General features: G+C 35.2%; 4 protein-coding genes across 6 annotated transcripts; 3 read left to right on the forward strand and 1 right to left on the reverse strand.

The window, feature by feature from the left end:
- The first annotated feature begins 350 nt into the window (after positions 1-350).
- On the forward strand, positions 351-1,881 carry LOC17892149 (protein ECERIFERUM 26-like). The gene is made up of 2 exons (XM_023786112.1): positions 351-818; positions 908-1,881. The coding sequence occupies exons 1-2, from the start codon at positions 384-386 to the stop codon at positions 1,736-1,738; spliced, it is 1,266 nt and encodes a 421-aa protein (XP_023641880.1). The 5' UTR covers positions 351-383; the 3' UTR covers positions 1,739-1,881.
- Positions 1,882-3,262: 1,381 nt separating this feature from the next.
- LOC17893102 (probable magnesium transporter NIPA1) lies at positions 3,263-6,050 on the forward strand. Of its 3 annotated transcripts, none has more exons than XM_023786512.1 (9): positions 3,263-3,326; positions 4,113-4,353; positions 4,446-4,502; positions 4,589-4,679; positions 4,773-4,933; positions 5,007-5,134; positions 5,221-5,358; positions 5,467-5,559; positions 5,650-6,050. In XM_023786512.1, the coding sequence occupies exons 2-9, from the start codon at positions 4,224-4,226 to the stop codon at positions 5,872-5,874; spliced, it is 1,023 nt and encodes a 340-aa protein (XP_023642280.1). In that variant the 5' UTR covers positions 3,263-3,326; positions 4,113-4,223; the 3' UTR covers positions 5,875-6,050. The 3 variants fall into 3 exon arrangements, with proteins under 3 accessions (XP_023642280.1, XP_023642282.1, XP_023642281.1); XM_023786514.1 differs by lacking the exon at positions 3,263-3,326 and adding an exon at positions 3,715-4,013; XM_023786513.1 differs by lacking the exon at positions 3,263-3,326 and adding an exon at positions 3,715-4,009.
- Positions 6,051-6,543: 493 nt separating this feature from the next.
- Positions 6,544-7,893, reverse strand: LOC17891098 (F-box/kelch-repeat protein At3g23880). The gene has a single exon (XM_006299475.2). It carries the CDS (start codon positions 7,876-7,878, stop codon positions 6,775-6,777), a length of 1,104 nt encoding a protein of 367 aa, XP_006299537.1. The 5' UTR covers positions 7,879-7,893; the 3' UTR covers positions 6,544-6,774.
- A 4,546-nt stretch (positions 7,894-12,439) lies between these two features.
- Positions 12,440-18,026, forward strand: LOC17891275 (DNA topoisomerase 2; the record flags this gene model as incomplete). The annotated part of the gene is made up of 19 exons (XM_006296777.2): positions 12,440-13,186; positions 13,298-13,590; positions 13,679-13,745; positions 13,846-14,116; positions 14,220-14,416; positions 14,492-14,701; positions 14,799-14,912; positions 15,006-15,119; positions 15,197-15,361; positions 15,446-15,787; positions 15,860-15,993; positions 16,069-16,417; positions 16,496-16,682; positions 16,764-16,813; positions 16,901-17,338; positions 17,419-17,599; positions 17,691-17,761; positions 17,844-17,913; positions 18,010-18,026. Coding segments are annotated over exons 1-19 (3,834 nt in total), but the record flags the coding sequence as incomplete, so codon positions are not given.

Here is an 18,026-nt window from a genome sequence, read left to right on the forward strand (position 1 = left end):
GGTACATATATATTCACATGATACGATGATCATATCGTATATATACAACAATGGATTGCCAACAATTATTTATACAACAATGGCCATAGGTTATATAACCTTCTCTAGGAAAACGAATAAGAATGGGGTCACGTTCACCAACTCGTGACGCAAATACATATTGTCTCTATTCTATGCATTATAACAACGTGAGTAGATTATAGTCACAATCTATACATATAACAAGGGTGAAAGAGAGAGAGACACGTAGCAAAACACATTAATACATGAAAAAAACATCTAAGTATATTTCTATATATACCTATATTAGACTAGACCAAGAGATCATCACTCAAACTCATCTTGTCAAATATTTCTCATACATATCTTTTGTCTCATAAAACATGGGTCGAGTTCAAGAAGAGGGAAGCGGTCCTGTTCATGGCTTCCGGTTATCGACCGTGAGTTCGTCCAGACCAACAGAGACCGGTACGACCCACGAGCCTACTGGTTTAGACCTCGCCATGAAGCTCCACTACATAAAGGTGGTTTACATCTACTCAGCCGAGACAGCACGTGACTTGACCGTGATGAGCGTGAAAGCTCCCTTGTTTCCAGTGTTCGATCAGATCTCATGGATCACTGGCAGGTTAAGACGGCACGAGTCGGGACGTCCGTACATTAAGTGCAACGACTGTGGTACACGTTTCGTGGAGAGTCATTGTGATCTCACGGTGGATGAGTGGCTCCGTGTACCGGACCGGTCCGTTGATGAGTCTTTGGTTTACCATCAACCAGTTGGACCAGATATGGCATTCTCTCCTTTGATCTATCTTCAGGTATACGTACCACTACAAATTCACGTAAAGTACATAAAAATTGCCATACAAAAATTAAAATCTGTTTAATACGGTTTTGTTTGGCGTAGATGACCCGGTTTAGCTGTGGTGGATTAGCTTTGGGATTGAGCTGGGCTCATATCATGGGAGATCCATTATCGCTTTCTCATGTCTTCAACTTATGGGCTCGGGCCTTTGCTGGTGAGAAGATCTACTCCCACAAAACCTCTGAGTTAGAAAGAGTATTTCAAAACCCGAACTCGACCGGCGCAAAACCGGAGTCAATCAAACGGGTTGACCCGGTTGGAGACCTTTGGGTTACTCCAAGTAATAGTAAAATGACAACATTCTCCTTCAATCTGACGGTTAAGGATATAAAATCAAAATTTCCGGCGAACGGAGACGATGTATTCGAGATTCTCATCGGAGTTATATGGAAGTGTATAGCCAAAGTGAGAGGAGGATCAGATCCGGTTACGATTACGGTCATTCGTCCGGATCCGAACGGGTTAAAACCCAGAGCGGTGAGAAACAGTCAGGTGATAAGCTCCGTCCACGTCGGTTTCTCGGTGGCGGAGGCGAGTTTGGAGGAGATTGTGAAATCGATCGGTGAAGCGAGCGATGAGAGGTCTAAGATCGATGAGATTGTTGATGATGTTTCGGATTTTATTGTTTACGGTGCTAATCTGACGTTTGTGGATCTAAGCGAAGTTGATTTTTACGAGGCGAAGGTTTTGGGGAAGTCGCCGGAATCGGTTTATTGTAATGTCCAGGGGATTGGTGACGGCGGAGCGGTGGTGGTTTCGCCAGGGGTTGTGGTGGATGAGAGGGTTGCTACGGTGACGTTACCGGGAGATGATATTGAGAAGGTGAAATGTGAAATGGACAAGTGTGGTTTGATCACGGTGTTAGTTAAGTAACGGTGATTAAATAACGGTTTATTATACACTTGTTGTGTTATTTTAATTTCGTTGTGGTGTTTTTGTATCATTTTGTTTATTGTTATGATGTTTGTGTTAAGAAGAGTGAAATAAGTACTATAGCTTTGAATGTTTTTAATTCATCCTCACGACCGTAATAAGACCTTTCGGATGGGTTTGGGTGCGTCATACAATATTTTTTATAACTTGTCGAATTCAAATGTATCATCTAACCATGACAAGAAAATACTCGTATTGCAAGGGAAGAATGCCTAGCGTATCCCTCGCAATATCCCTTGCAATACGTCTTTCGCAAGGAAATTGTGAGAAAGATGTTCCCTCGCAAACCATAGCTATGTTTACAAGAATGCCATGGTTCTACGTTAGGAACAGGCCTATAACATACATCAAACCAAGCAACAAACAAAGACCGGATTCGGAATATGAGTTTGTTGCTGACAAACAAGTGGCGGCCAGTGAAGATACAAGGGCAAAGAAAACAGATCATAGTCCATAGAGAGTGGCCAAAAGGATCTTATTAGGAGGGTGAGATCACTCCTCAGTCATTACACGTTGCAAATGCAGAGGAGATTGGTTGTTCAACTCTTTCTAATGGGTTCTGTTCTTTTACTATATTTGCAATTGCGGTCCTCATATAAGTTCAAACATAGATATTTGATCGTATACTTCACAAAGTAAGTAGGTTCTCTCCATCGGTTACAAAATGCTGACTTATGTACATTAGTAGGTTCTCTCCATCGGTTTTTATTTCATGATCCTAAATATTTTATCGGTCTATCAATCTTTTGCAAAGGAGAAAATTTACAAATATGTATAAAGCTAATATTGTGTAATTATTAGTATTAAATATAAATGATATGCTTTCAATGTACAGTATATCCTTATAGGTGTGATTACTAGTTTTAATTGGTGATCAATTTTAAATTTATTAATATCTAAAAATAACCATTTAAATTATATTAAATATTAATTAAACATTTTAAATGGTTTATATATAGATTAAACATTTTACTAGCTTGCGAATCATAAAGATCTAGTTATTGAATTACTTCCATATCCTCCACAAACAAATGTAACAATATTAGAAAAAGAAAAAAAAATCAAACAAAATCTTCATCTAGATATTTTTTTTTCTTTCTATAAATTTGAAAAAATAAAATAAAAGCAAATTTGCAAAAATATAATTATATACGGAAATTAAAAATAAAAACAATTAAAGAAAGTGGCGAGCATGTAAAAAATATAATTATTATTGTTTTATGTATAAACCAAAGAGAATAATTATGAATTGGCGATAATTTTCTAATTTCTGAGCTGTTTTTTGTGTTACACCCCTATATCCTCTGGATCTTCTCTTTCTCCTCCTCTGCAGATTCTTCATAGCAACAACACACAAAAACCAACCAAAACCCTAATTTGTTTTGTTTCTGTTTCAACAGAAGAACAAAAAAATAACAACTATGGTCTCTTTAGATTCTTCTTCTTCTTCTTCTTCTTCTTAGTTTTGTGTTTCTCTCTTTGTTGTTTTCATTTTTTTGGGGGAGAAGAGAACGTGGCAGAGTTAAAGGTACCATTCGAATATTCTACATAAAGCCACGTTCTTGCTCGTGATATATTATTTTGCCTACTTTTCGAATTTTATCTTTCTTTTTCTCTTTTTTGTGCAATCACTATCTCAAAAAAAAAATCGCGTTTTGAGTTCTGTACATGTAATTTTGTGATGGGTTTTGTGAGAAGAAGCAAATTGGATTTTTAGTCTTTTGGCTTGTTCTTCACTTTTTATTGTTTTTATTTATTTACTGGCGATATTTTAGTGATTTCTGAGAATTAATTTAGTTAATGTTTTTGTTGTTACAAAAGGTAACGTATATGAGAGGGTTTTGAGGTATTCATACGTTAAAACTTTTTTTTTTCTCTGGCAAAAAAAAAATCAGAAATCAACATTTCAAAACTTTGAAGGACGACCTTAAGATTCTATTTTTTTTTTTGGAAGTAAAGTTTATTGTTTTGTCTCTTTCTTTCTTGTTCTTGTTTTGTTGCTGTTTGGAGTTTAAAGATTTGTCATAGTATCATTAGTCGATTTTTTTCTTCTTTTGATTTTGATACGATTCTAAAAAATCCTCTCTTGCCTGCTTCTGCCATCTGTTTGGAATTTTAATATATTTCTTTCTGAATCTATTTCTTGTGTGTTTTTGGTTAAAGATGAGCTAATTATTAAAGTATAATCAGTAATATGATCATTTGCAATATGTATGTGAGTTTTTTTTTTTAATCTTCTTTTTAGTTTTATGAGAGATGAGATTTAAAACTCACTTTTGATGTTCTTATTCTGTTTTTTGTTTTGTGTATCCAGTTGCAAGAATCTCTTTGAAAGAAATTGGAATCTTTCTCCCCAAATATTCTTCTGGGAGCTTCATATATCAAAGCTGATTCATCTTTGCTTATATATATATATATAGCCAAGATGGATCAAATGTCACCTGATAACATAACTGGAGTCATTTTAGCAGTGTCTTCAAGTATTTTTATTGGTTCTAGCTTCATCGTCAAGAAAAAAGGTCTCAAGAAGGCCGGCGCAAGCGGTGTCCGAGCAGGTGAGAGAGCTTCTTTCACATCCCTACTAGTTCTTGAAATCAACACTTCAATATGGATCTTTTAACTTCTTGGTAATTATATCCTCGATCAGGTGAAGGAGGGTATGGATATTTAAAAGAACCATGGTGGTGGGCTGGAATGATAACAAGTAAGTCTTAAAACTCAAGATTCTGTTCAACTGTTTTTAAAACTCAAGATGCAAATGACTAAACATGTTTTGGCCTCTTGGTTTAGTGATTGTTGGGGAAGTAGCCAACTTTGCAGCCTATGCATTTGCACCAGCTATTCTGGTAACACCTTTGGGAGCTTTAAGTATTATATTCAGGTATTGGAACCTGAATCAGTATATCATATTATTATATATATTATATTTATAGACTATGGTTTTCTTGAAAACAAGAACCTATGTTTTATGCAGCGCAGTGCTAGCGCATTTTATTTTGCAAGAGAAACTGCATATGTTTGGTATACTTGGTTGCATTCTCTGTGTTGTTGGGTCTACAACTATAGTCTTACACGCACCACATGAGCAGAAGATTGAATCAGTCAAGCAAATATGGCAGCTTGCTACTGAACCAGGTATATATACTTAACAATAAGAAAAATCGAATTTTAGTAAGACTGCTTCTGATGGCAAGCTCTGTTTCATCAGGTTTCCTTGTGTATTCTGCCGTGATCGTGATTGTGGTAGCTATACTGATCTTCTACTATGAACCGCGATATGGAAAGACTCATATGATAGTATATGTTGGAATCTGTTCCTTGATGGGTTCTCTTACGGTACGATTTTTCTTGATGAGCTAATCTCTCTTTGTTAACTATTATGCTTCATGGAAAATTTTCCTCAGGCTTTCTTGATTGTATAGGTTATGAGTGTTAAAGCTGTGGCGATTGCGATAAAGCTAACGTTTTCGGGGACGAATCAGTTCATATACTTCAACACTTGGATTTTCATTTTAGTAGTTGCGTTTTGTTGCCTTTTACAAATCAACTACTTGAACAAGGTACACACAAAAAAAAACTAAGTAAAATTCAATCATGTTGTTTGCACACAAGCCTTCATCACATTCATCTTTTCTGAACTTCTTCTCTCTTTGTAAATTGGCTATCAGGCACTGGATACATTCAACACCGCGGTTATTTCACCGGTTTACTACGTTATGTTCACAACTTTCACCATCATAGCTAGTATGATCATGTTCAAGGTCAAAAAGAATCTCTTTATTCAACTCTTTTTTTCTTCATCCCCAAGTAAACAAAGTCCAATTAAATAAAGTTTGTGTGACTGACTACAGGACTGGGCTTCTCAGAGTGGATTGAAGATTGCAACAGAGTTGTGTGGGTTTGTGACGATTTTGTCAGGAACATTTCTGCTTCACAAGACGAAAGACATGGGAAACACTAACAGTGGAAGTGGTCGTGGAAGTGGTCGTGGATCTGTCTCTATGCCTAGAGAGACTCCTGTCTTTACCAACTCAGGATCAGCTCGGAGCTCTAGCTCAGATAAAATACCCTCCTGATCTAACTTAACGTCCAAGATTCTCCACCATTGTACGTACACGTGAGCACGAAACACTTGAAAGCATAAAGGATCGATGTATTTTTGAACACTTGTTTAGGAACTATATTCTTTTTATTTTATTTTTTGGTTTCTATGAGAATGTAATTTTTCTAACTAAAGAGAATTAATGTTTTTTTTTTTTAACAGAGGTACAAATATATAAACTGAACCAAATCCAATAAATTTTTTTTTTTTATAACATTGGTGTCAAAGATCATTTGGAGAAATCATTGTCTTGAGTCTTGACATAAACTTGGCGTCACAAGACTCTCCTTCTCCAATCTCATTCATCACCAAAAAGGGATAAAAAGCTATTTTCTACAATCTACATGGACAATTTTAAAAAATGCATACACTTGCAATACGAGTGTTTCCTCTTATATGTTTTTGTTCTTGTTCCCGTCGAGTTTGGATTTTTGAATAAATGATATATGCATCTATCTTTCTAGACTGTGTTTTGATCAAAGTAAAAAAAGAAAGATCCAAGTAATAAAGTGTAACAATTGTTCAAATCTAATCAGTTTGTAATGTTCTTAACCCTCTTGTTAGTTATAAAGAGCAACAAAGTAGTGATAGAATGGTCCTCTTCAAAGCAAAAAGGGATGCTTAAGTATAAGACATAAGCAAGTAACCAAAGAGATATACTCTGTTTTGTCAATTTTCTAGTCCTCCTTCATTTGCTAATCAATGATGTTTTAATACACAAAATAAAACAAAGAAACTAACCACTAAATTTACAGAAGCAAAACAACATGATCTTAACTCTTATCTTCACATAGATGATCTCGGTTTATCTTCTCATCAAGGAGAAACCGAACAAATCTGAACTGAACCAAATCCAGTAATTGTTTTTTGAATGTTAACGATCACTTGGAGAAACCATTGTCTTGACATAAACTTTGGCGTCACGACAACCACTTAAGCTATGTGCAACTGGGTAATGAAACTTTCCATTAGCACAGTTATAGAGAGCTAAACCGGATCTAAACTCTAATAAAACCACTAAACCGTCTGAGATCCATAGTGGTCGAACAAAGTCAGTCAAACCTGGAATGGTCAAGAGTTTAGACCAAGACTCTCCTTCTCCAAACTCCTTCATCACCAAAACATCTGCCTTAGCTCCTTTGCAGTAACACACCATTGAAAGACATCCTCTCAAATCTCCAAGCGTCAATGTAAAACATCCTCGGCTGCAACAAACTGGCCCGGGAAGCTCCTTGAACACATCTCGTGACATATCGTATGATATAATAGTCCATGTTGATGAGTGAGTCGTGGCTACCCAGTTTAGTGTCCCGTTGATGTAGATTCCGGATCTTGATTTGTCAGCAACAACAACTCCAGATGGGAAACAACTATCGTTGCTTCTTCTTCTCCAGAGCTTTTGTCTCGTTGAGTAGATCTTTACCTCTGTCTTCACTTGTTGTCTTTGTTGCAACAATGCAACCACTTTATAGTCATCTTCAGATTCATCATAACCAAACCCATACGTTACAACAAACTCATCATCTCTCGTTTCAAGATCCGAACCAGACAATCTTTGTTGAAGCTTGGTGGTTGGGTTCCACAAGTAGAAGCTTTTGTCGTAATCTACGTGGAAGCAAACCAATCCATGACAAGTCCCCACGACTTGATAGTAATCTCTGCCTATAAGCTCACCATCATGCTCTACAACATTGGCGGTTGATTCATTGTATAAAGAGTGGACGCAGCACGACTTGAGATGGTACCGAGACGTTGTGATGACTCCGTAAGGACTCTTCTTGGAAGTGGTTGCCTTCGATGCCTCCAAGATCGAAGCGTGTTTCAGACCAAACAGAGTCTCTGAGATCAAAGATCTCCACGAGCTGCAAACGCATTTGAATCGCGCCAATGACTTTACGGGGAGCCTTAAGAGAATCTCTTCCACCATTTCAAGAGGAAGATTAGGTGGTGAGGACATCTCTTTGGTGGTTTCCTTCATGAGTCAGAGCAGAGGAACCAATAGTGTTGAAGAAGAAAATATAAAAAGACCATTCTTTTACGCACAAGTGGTTGTGGAAAAAGAGGAGATGCATGTATCAGGATAATGTAAAATATCAAATATAACGTAGAATATTATGTACTTTATGATAACATATATATATTAGATATGGGGGATGATAATGTGGTAAAGATGTTGACATTAAAAAGAAAGTTGAGGACACAAGTTAAAGGACCAGAAGAAGTTATAGAGCGACAAAATTTGCTTCTTTTATTTTTTTCATCTAGTAACAAAATTTTGGTTCTTATCATATGCAATAAACAAGCAAAGCTTCATTATTGACCGTGGTAGAAAAGTTCCAAAGTATTACAACAAAATGGAAAGACAACGATATGTACTTAAAAATAGAATATTAAAGGAATAATTGGCAATATAGTACGTTTTCAAAACATAATATGTTATTTGATACATTCACTATTTATAATGAGTTATTTACAGAAAAAGTAACGAAACGCCGATGCATTTCGGAAACAAACACAATGCCCACCAAACTTCAGCATTAGGCACTTGTGTTTTTGGAAATTACTATACTACCCTTACTTAGTTGATTTCATGATATTGTTCTACTTATTCCTAATTATTTAGTGAAACTAATAATTTTCACATACGAGAAAATAGTTGACCACATCAGATTATTCATGTTATATTAAAAGAAAAATTGTGATATTCGATGCTTTATTAAAATTTTTTTGTTGTGAATCGATGATGTCCAAATCTGTTCAAAAACTTGTTGACCAAATATGTTCAATATCCCATACTATTTCTTTCTTAAAAAATATTTAGGTTTACACTATTGTTCATATCCTCTTAATTAATCCATCAAAATTGTATAACAATCTGCCATATCATTTTCTATTTAAAAAAAATCAAAATTAAAATAAATAAAATAAAACAAACTAAAGGAATAAATTTTGTACGATTTTTATTAAGGAAAATTTATTCAATTTATATCTATAAATTATTATTTAGGGTTTAGATTTTATAAATAAATAAAATTATATTTTGGTTTGGGTTTATAAAATAGTTGTTAGGGTTTAGATTTTATAAATAAACATAAATATATTTTGGTTTGGGTTGATAAAATAGTGGTTTTTTTTTTGAACACATAAAATAGTGGTTAGAATTTAGATTTTGTAATTAAACAAAATTATATTTTGGTTTGGGTTGATAAAACAGTGGTTAGGGTTTATATTTTGTAATTAAACGAAATTATATTTTAGTTTGGATTGATAAAATAATAGCTAGGGTTTAGATTTTTTGATCAAACAAAATTATATTTCGCTTTGGGTTGATAAAATAGTGGTTAGGGTTTAGATTTTATTATTAAACGAAATTATATTTTGTTTTGGTTGATAAAATAGTGGTTAGCAGTGGCGTACCCAGGATTTATTTTTGCCCAGGTCAAATAGTTATAAATATGTAACTAAACCAAACTAAACTAGTTGCAAATGTATAAAATCCTATGAAACTAACCAAACAAATTAAGTTTAGGGAGGTCAGCTGACCCACCTTAGTTACACATAGGTCCGCCGCTGGTGGTTAGGGTTTAGATTTTATAATTAAACAAAATTATATTATGGTTTGGGTTGATAAAATAGTGGTTAGGGTTTATATTTTATAAATAAACAAAATTATATTTAAGTTTGGGTTGATAAAATAATAGTTAGGGTTTAGATTTTGTAATAAAAAAAATTTGGTTTGGGTTTATAAATATGAATTATTTTAATTTTGATTGGGGTTTTTAGTCCCTTTAAACTTGGGTTTAGTGAATATTTTTCTTTTTAATCGCTGCTTTTCACTACATAATTGGTATCAATTACTGTGCTCCACTTGTTAATCAACTTGCATAATCTCACTAAAGCCAGCATAGTAAACTATTAGGGACAGAAATGTCATCAACAGTTAGTTTTGTTATATATTTAATGCTCTCCTTCCTACTATGCCTCTTTCCGAAGTTAGAAGCTGAATTGTGCCTATCTTTATAATAATCTCATTTATAATTTGCAAAATACACATAAGTCACTGTTCACTTTTGCACACATCCCTGTTTTGCCATTATTATATCCATCTATTTACTATTAATGCCACTGAACATTTATCCCCCCCAAACCGAAGAGATTAACTCCCACTTTTAATTAATATTTTTTTCTTTCTTTTTTTCTTTTTTATTACATTTCCCCTTCAATCTTAAAACTAAAATACTAGTAAATGAAAATTTGAATTTTTAAAAATTTCAGATATATAAAAATCTATGTTTTTTCTCTATTATATGATATGCATTTTGTTTGATGATTTATTTGATAATAACAAATAAATTTTCTAAATTTTAGATCTGTACAATTGTACAGATCAAACTGTACACTTATTATATGTACAAAAAATGTATGTATAACAACTGTATACAAAAATATATGTACAGATATAATTGTATATATATAGACTATTATATAAATTTAAAATCATTTAACAAAATGCATATCAAATTGTAGAGAAAAAAACATATATTTTTTTTGTTTGTGAAAAATATCAAAAAAAATATATATATTGGTGAACATTTTAATTATTAGATTGGAATGGTGTAATAAAAAGAAAAAAAAATAATTTAAAAAAATCTATTACACACCTCTTTTTCTCTCCAAAACAAACTACTCACACCAACAAACACATGCCCTATTTTTGTCTTTTCACCCAACAACCTCTTACCCCACACAAAATTCTATTACACACAACCCTTATTACACAACACCTATTTTGCAAATTATGAATAGGAAATGTACTAAACAGCATATATTGTTTCCAAAACGTACTAAACAACAAATTTACCCAATATTAAATATAGGAGATCATGATCGAATGGTTTAAATATAGTCACGATTTTCAATCGAGAAACTAATGGTCAAGTTAAACAAAATAAGTGTTACAATATAATCAAAAGATTAGCAGCTAATACAAGTAGGTGGAGTTGTCAAAGCTAGTGGAAATCTGGGTCAAAACAATTTTGATATGAACTTTAAGACATTGCTATGTGTTACAACTTTTTGTTAGATTTTGTGTGTTTATCGTGGTAAATATTTTTTTTAGTTCAATTTTTCGTTTTATATGCAATGTAATTGTCTGGAGATTAGAGGTACTGTTGAGCATGGACCACCTGAGTACTTGCGCATGTATAGTATTGTTGTTTATTTGCATAATCTCTGCTTGTCATTTCAGCCGGGCGTCACATTACCAACAACGAGAAACAGATCCTAATTCATCATAAAGATGTGAGGTGGTCGCATATGTAGGAGATGTCAAGGAAGTAGAGCTACGTGATTCCGTTGCTTCTTACTATTTGGACGTGACACTTTAGTATCCTATAATTAAATACCATATCCTATAATTATAGTAGGGAAATTGTTAAGCACACAAAATCTACACGATTGAAAATGCGAGAAAACCTGGATTCTTACAATATTTCTACATTTTTTGCGGTAAAAAACAATATTTTCTTGTATATTTTCAAAATTATAGGTTACCAAAGATTTTTTACAAACTTTTCAAACTATATTTCTTTTAAAACAAAAAATTATTCAATAAGAGTAACAAAAATCTTTAACACCCATTGTTGTGATTATGCATATATATGATTATATATAAACCATATTCGTGAAAATATTAAGAATCAAATAGTTGTCAGAGTTATATTTTGCTGAAAAGATAATATTATAAATCTTATAACTTCATATAAATTATTTAAACGTGCCAAAACAAATTATCCTAGTTGAAAAAATTGAAGATCTTACAAAAAAATCAATTGGTGGTGCGGGACTAATTGCAGTAGTGGGATGTAAAATGAGATAATCGAAAGTGTTAATATTCTTATGTATAATGGGATATATTATTATATATTAATTACTTGTTATATATATCTACATATTTTTATCTTTTAAATATGTTAAATACATAGCTTGGAAACTAATGATATTTTACTATCTCTTATTTGCCTAAAATAAACCATGATTTCAACTTATATTTCTTATACCTAATTCTGAATATATGCAAAATATGATTGAAAATTGTAATTCATATACTTTAATATAAATTTAAAATGGTTATACACTCTTATAACAAATTAAATTTAAACTGTTTGATTAATATTTGCATATATATATAACATATTAATTTTCAAATTTTCATATAAGAAAAAGAAAGAGTTAATAATATAATGCATGGTTTAAAAGTGGCAATGAGAGGCTTAGGTTAACTCCAGCCGTCCGATTTCACATACTAATAGGATCTTACATGAAAAGTGGCATTGAGAGGCTTAGGTTAACTCCAGCCGTCAGATCTCTTCACCCGCAATACGATCATCAAAATGCTGAAAAATATCTTCTCCCGCTCCTATACCAAATTCAAATTTCGAATTTTGATTCGGTCAGTCAAACACCCCAACCGTTGCAATTCTCTCTCTCCTCAATTCAATTCATTATATCTCTCACTCAAATTCCCCATTTCAAAAAAAGAAAAAAAAGATACACAACACTCCTGGTGAACGCTCTTCTTCTTCTCCTTCTTCATTCTTCTATCTCTCTCTGTACTTTCGCGAAAACCCTAATTTCTAGATCTGTTTTCTCTACAATCGCCTCTCTCCCGTTTCTAGATCTGAAGATCTACTCTCAAGTTTCTCCCTCAGAAACTCGCTACCATGGCTACCAAACTCCCGCTTCAAACCAGCAACAACGCAAATGTCCCAAAACCTCGAGCCGCCGCCGCCGGGAAGACGATTGAGGAAATGTATCAGAAGAAATCGCAGCTGGAACACATCCTGCTCCGTCCTGATACGTACATCGGATCGATTGAGAAACACACCCAAACGCTTTGGGTCTATGAGAATGAAGAGATGGTTTCTCGTCCTGTTACCTACGTTCCTGGATTGTATAAGATCTTCGATGAGATTCTTGTGAACGCTGCTGATAACAAACAGAGAGATCCGTCGATGGACTCTCTGCAAGTTGTGATCGATGTTGAGCAGAATCTGATTAGTGTTTGTAACACTGGAGATGGAGTCCCTGTGGAGATTCATCAGGAAGAAGGTGTTTATGTGCCTGAGATGATTTTTGGTCATTTGTTGACGAGTAGTAACTACGATGATAATGTGAAGAAGACCACTGGTGGAAGAAACGGATATGGTGCTAAGCTTACTAATATCTTCTCTACTGAGTTCATCATAGAGACTGCTGACGGGAAGAGACTCAAGAAGTATAAGCAGGTATTGAATCGTTTCTTGCTTCTGTATTGTTGTTGTTGTTGTTGTTTCATCTATGGCGTAATTGATTTGCTGATTCGTTTAGGAAATTAACTTTTACTGGTGATGATTTAGGTCTTTGAGAACAATATGGGGAAGAAGTCAGAACCAGTTATAACCAAATGCAATAAGAGTGAGAACTGGACGAAGGTTACATTCAAACCAGATTTGACGAAGTTTAGCATGACTGAATTGGAGAGCGATGTGGTTGCTTTAATGAGTAAGCGAGTGTTTGATATTGCTGGATGTTTGGGGAAGTCTGTCAAAGTTGAGCTGAATGGCAAACGAATACCAGTCAAGTCATTCAGTGATTATGTGGATTTATACCTACGTGCGGCTAACAAATCAAGGACTGAGCCTCTCCCAAGGTTTGTTCCCGTGATTTGCTGTTGCTTAGTTATAGCAATTGTGTTTCTTGGAATGTATCTTTGATCTTTTTGAGTTTTCTGTGATTAGGATGACTGAGAAAGTTAATGACAGATGGGAAGTTTGTGTGAGCGTAAGTGATGGACAGTTTCAGCAGGTGTGTATACATTTGGCTGTGTATTGGTATTACCTTTTTTCATATGAAGAAAGAAAGAGTAAAGTCTTAACAATGTTTTCTGGTTGTCTGCTGCTACCAGGTCAGCTTTGTCAACTCCATAGCAACGATCAAGGGTGGTACTCATGTTGATTATGTGACGAGTCAGATCACAAACCATATTGTGGGTATTGTGAACAAAAAGAGTAAAACCGCTAACGTTAAGGCCCATAACGTAAAGAACCATCTGTGGGTGTTTGTCAATGCACTGATTGACAATCCTGCTTTTGATTCCCAAACAAAAGAAACTCTGACTCTTCGACAGAGCAGTTTCGGATCAAAATGTGAGCTTTCAAAAGATCTTTTGAAGAAAGGTATGGTGCGCTTGATCTGTCTTTTGTGGATAAGTTTGATGTAACTGATTTTTTGTAAGAGTGATGAATCCTTATTTTATTTTTTGTGTAATGTTTGTTTTAGTGGAAAAATCTGGCGTAGTGGAGAATCTGCTTTCATGGGCTGATTTCAAGCAGAGCAAAGACCTAAAGAAAACTGATGGAGCCAAAACAGGGAGGGTTTTTGTTGAGAAGTTATCGGATGCAAACGAAGCTGGAGGGAAGAACTCTCAAAAGTGTACGTTGATTTTGACTGAAGGTGATTCAGCCAAGTCACTAGCGGTAAGTGGTTCTGATCTATAGTTTCTGCCACCTCTCAATTATTATCACAACGCTCCTAATACTCATTATGGTCAGATGGCGGGTGTGTCTGTTGTGGGTCATGACTATTACGGTGTGTTTCCGCTTCGAGGAAAGCTACTGAATGTTAGGGAAGCCAGCACCACTCAGATTACAAACAATAAGGAAATTGAGAACTTAAAAAAAATTCTTGGGCTCAAGCAACATATGAAGTACGAGAATGTTAACTCATTAAGATATGGCCACATGATGATCATGACTGATCAAGTATGTTTACAGACTACTTCTTATCTTTACCCTCGGTGCATTATTCTATACAGTATATGTTTTCTTGACGAAATTTCTCTCTCTCCACCTTGTTCAGGATCATGATGGTTCCCATATAAAGGGGCTCCTAATCAACTTTATCCACTCTTTCTGGCCGTCGTTACTCAAAGTTCCATCATTCCTGGTTGAGTTTATAACACCCATTGTGAAGGTAAGTAGAAAGACTTTATCTTCCTTTCATTTTATAGTGCTTGATATAGTAGATAAAAGAATGCTAACAACTGCCCTGAAATATCATACTCAGGCTACGAACAAGAAAACTAAAAGAGTTTTGTCATTTTACTCAATGCCTGAGTATGAAGACTGGAAAGAAAGTCTGAGGGGTAATGCAACCGGATGGGAAATCAAATACTACAAGGTTTTCTTTCTGTTGCAACTATCTAGAGAGAACCTACTGAAACTTCTCATGTACTAATTGTCCATATATCTTTCCAGGGGCTGGGTACAAGTGATGCTAAGGAGGGGAAAGAGTACTTTAGTAATCTTAGTCTTCACAAAAAGGATTTTGTTTGGGAGGATGAACAAGATGGAGAAGCCATTGAACTTGCTTTCAGTAAAAAGAAGATTGAAGCCCGAAAAAATTGGCTTTCAAACTATGTGGTATGGAGGATTTAAGTTATCTTTAAAAAAAATATGTTTTCTGCTTATTACATCTGCCTATTCTGATTTCTCTTTTCCATTCAGCCTGGCACTCATCTTGATCAGAAAGAACCAAAAATTACATACAGTGACTTCGTGAACAAAGAACTGATCTTGTTCTCCATGGCGGATCTTCAACGGTCAATTCCCTCAATGGTTGATGGGCTCAAACCCGGTCAGAGAAAGATACTTTTCTCTGCATTCAAGAAAAACTTAGTTAAAGAAATGAAGGTTGCCCAATTCTCTGGATATGTAGCAGAGCACTCAGCTTATCATCATGGTGAGCAGAGTCTTGGCAGCACTATCATAGGCATGGCACAGGATTACTTGGGGAGCAACAATATCAACTTGCTTAAACCAAAAGGTCAATTTGGTACACGAGCTTCGGTAAGGATAGCTAATAGACCAACTGTTCTCATTTATCTATGCTTGTGCTCATCATAGTGCATCCAATTGTAGGGTGGAAAAGATGCAGCTAGTACAAGATACATTTTCACTGTACTCTCTCCAGCAACAAGGGTTTTGTATCCCAAGGATGATGATGTCCTACTTGATTACTTGAATGAAGATGGGCAAAAGATAGAGCCAACTTGGTAACTCTTTGCCCTCCTTAATTATTTGTTTTTTACTTTTCAGACTAGTTAACTCAATATGTTATTGCTGGTTAGGTACATGCCCATAATTCCAACTGTTCTTGTCAATGGCTCTGAAGGCATTGGAACTGGGTGGAGCACTTTCATACCGAACTATAACCCTAGAGAGATTGTTGCTAACATAAGGCGTCTAATCAATGGTGAAAGTGTGGTTCCTATGGATCCTTGGTATAGAGGTTTTAAAGGAACTATTGAGAAAAGTGCCTCTAAGGAAGGTGGTTGTACCTACACAATCTCTGGTCTATATGAGGAAGTTGATGACACAACTATCAGAATTACGGAGCTGCCCATCAGAAGGTGGACTGATGATTATAAACAATTCTTGGAGTCAATGAAGGCAGATAATGGTGCCCCCTTTATCCAGGTAGAATGCATGCTTTAATCAGAAACTAAACTAGTATTCTTTTATGCTGCTTTCTGATTCGTTCTTTTTTCTCTGCAGGACATCAGGGCATACAATGACCATGCATCTGTGGATTTCGACATTAAATTGAGTGAAGAGAACATGCTGGAGGCTCGGCAAGAGGGCTTTCTGAAGAAATTCAAACTCACCACGACAATCTCTACAAGTAATATGCATCTCTTTGATAAAAAAGGTGTTATAAAGAAATATGCGTCTCCAGAACAAAGTAAGAAGAGATCCAACTTGTTTTTATTCTTTTTTTTTTCTCCTCTATAATACATACTAATGTTACATCCCTATGTTCCAGTCCTTGAAGAGTTCTTTGACCTCAGGAATGAATACTATGAGAAGAGAAAGGTTTGAAAATAAACAATGATTCAGTCCTTTAGAGGTTTTAGTCATCATGGTACTGTTCTAACATTAATTGTCTTCTGATGTATTCAGGAAACTATGCTGAAGAATATGGAACTTGAGCTGTTGAAACTAGAAAACAAAGTGAAGTTCATTCTTGGAGTTCTCAGTGGAGAAATCATAGTGAATAATAGAAAGAAAGCTGATCTTGTTGAGGAATTGAGACAGAGAGGGTTCACACCATTTCCGAAGAAGATCATGCCTGTAGAGGCTGCAGTTGCTGGAGCAATTGATGCAGCTGAAGAATCTGAAGAAAGCTCAGTGGATCCTGTAGATTCCGCAGATGCTTATATACCCGGCTCAGAGTATGACTACCTATTGGCAATGGCTATAGGATCGTTGACTATAGAGAAAGTTCAGGAGTTATGCGAAGACAGAGATAAAATGCTTGAAGCAGTTGAGGACTTGAGAAAAACCACACCGAGAGCCCTCTGGCTCAGAGACCTGGACTCTCTTGACAAGGAACTAGATGTAAGGATTCACAAAGCTAACCCTTATATAACGCTTAATATTTAATTTGTCACTGACATATCTTCTTCCTCATATTGCAGAAACTTGATCAGGCCGATGCTAAGGCCGAAATAGAAAGAAAGGTAGCACAAGAAAAAATCAGGGCCAAATCTGGAGCACCATTAAAGGGTAGAAAACAGGCGCCAAAGAAACCGGTAGCAAAGAAGACAACAAAGAAAGTCAGTGAATCCGAAACAACAGAGGCTTCAGCGATGGACACTGGTTAGTCTCCTCGTACTCGAGCGTTTTCATTGCGTTTTGTTTTCTTGGTTGGATCTAATGTACATTGGAAACCTTTTCTTGATTCTATAAGATTACAACGTAGCAGAAGTGGTGAAGCCAAAAGGTAGACAAGGAGCCAAAAAGAAGGCTCCAGCTGCAAAGGTGATTATTGCTTATAGTTAATTGATAGGTTGAATGACGGTATAATCCGAAAAACTTATGCTGTTCGGTTACTGTTTTGCAGGAGGTTGAGGAGGATGACATGTTGGATCTAGCACAACGGCTTGCCCAATACAATTTTGGCTCAACAAGCAGTAAGCTAACAATCACATTCTTGATAAAGAAACATTGATCTAACGTGTATGTAATTGGGTCCTGAAGTTTTGTCTTTTATGTGGTTTTATCAACAGATTCAACTGAAACATCG

The sequence above is a fragment of the Capsella rubella genome, unplaced genomic scaffold (assembly GCF_000375325.1).
Source record: "Capsella rubella cultivar Monte Gargano unplaced genomic scaffold, Caprub1_0 scaffold_3, whole genome shotgun sequence".
Taxonomy (NCBI): domain Eukaryota; kingdom Viridiplantae; phylum Streptophyta; class Magnoliopsida; order Brassicales; family Brassicaceae; genus Capsella; species Capsella rubella.

Excerpts from the sequence above, each read along its gene's own strand:
- LOC17893102 (XM_023786512.1), top strand. The coding sequence starts at position 4,224 with ATGGATCAAATGTCACCTGATAACATAACTGGAGTCATTTTAGCAGTG. Across the intron at positions 4,354-4,445 it reads CGCAAGCGGTGTCCGAGCAG|GTGAAGGAGGGTATGGATAT; the intron begins GTGAGAGAGCTT and ends ATCCTCGATCAG. Across the intron at positions 4,934-5,006 it reads GCAGCTTGCTACTGAACCAG|GTTTCCTTGTGTATTCTGCC; the intron begins GTATATATACTT and ends CTGTTTCATCAG.
- LOC17891098 (XM_006299475.2), bottom strand. The coding sequence starts at position 7,878 with ATGAAGGAAACCACCAAAGAGATGTCCTCACCACCTAATCTTCCTCTT.
- LOC17892149 (XM_023786112.1), top strand. The coding sequence starts at position 384 with ATGGGTCGAGTTCAAGAAGAGGGAAGCGGTCCTGTTCATGGCTTCCGG. Across the intron at positions 819-907 it reads CTCCTTTGATCTATCTTCAG|ATGACCCGGTTTAGCTGTGG; the intron begins GTATACGTACCA and ends TGTTTGGCGTAG.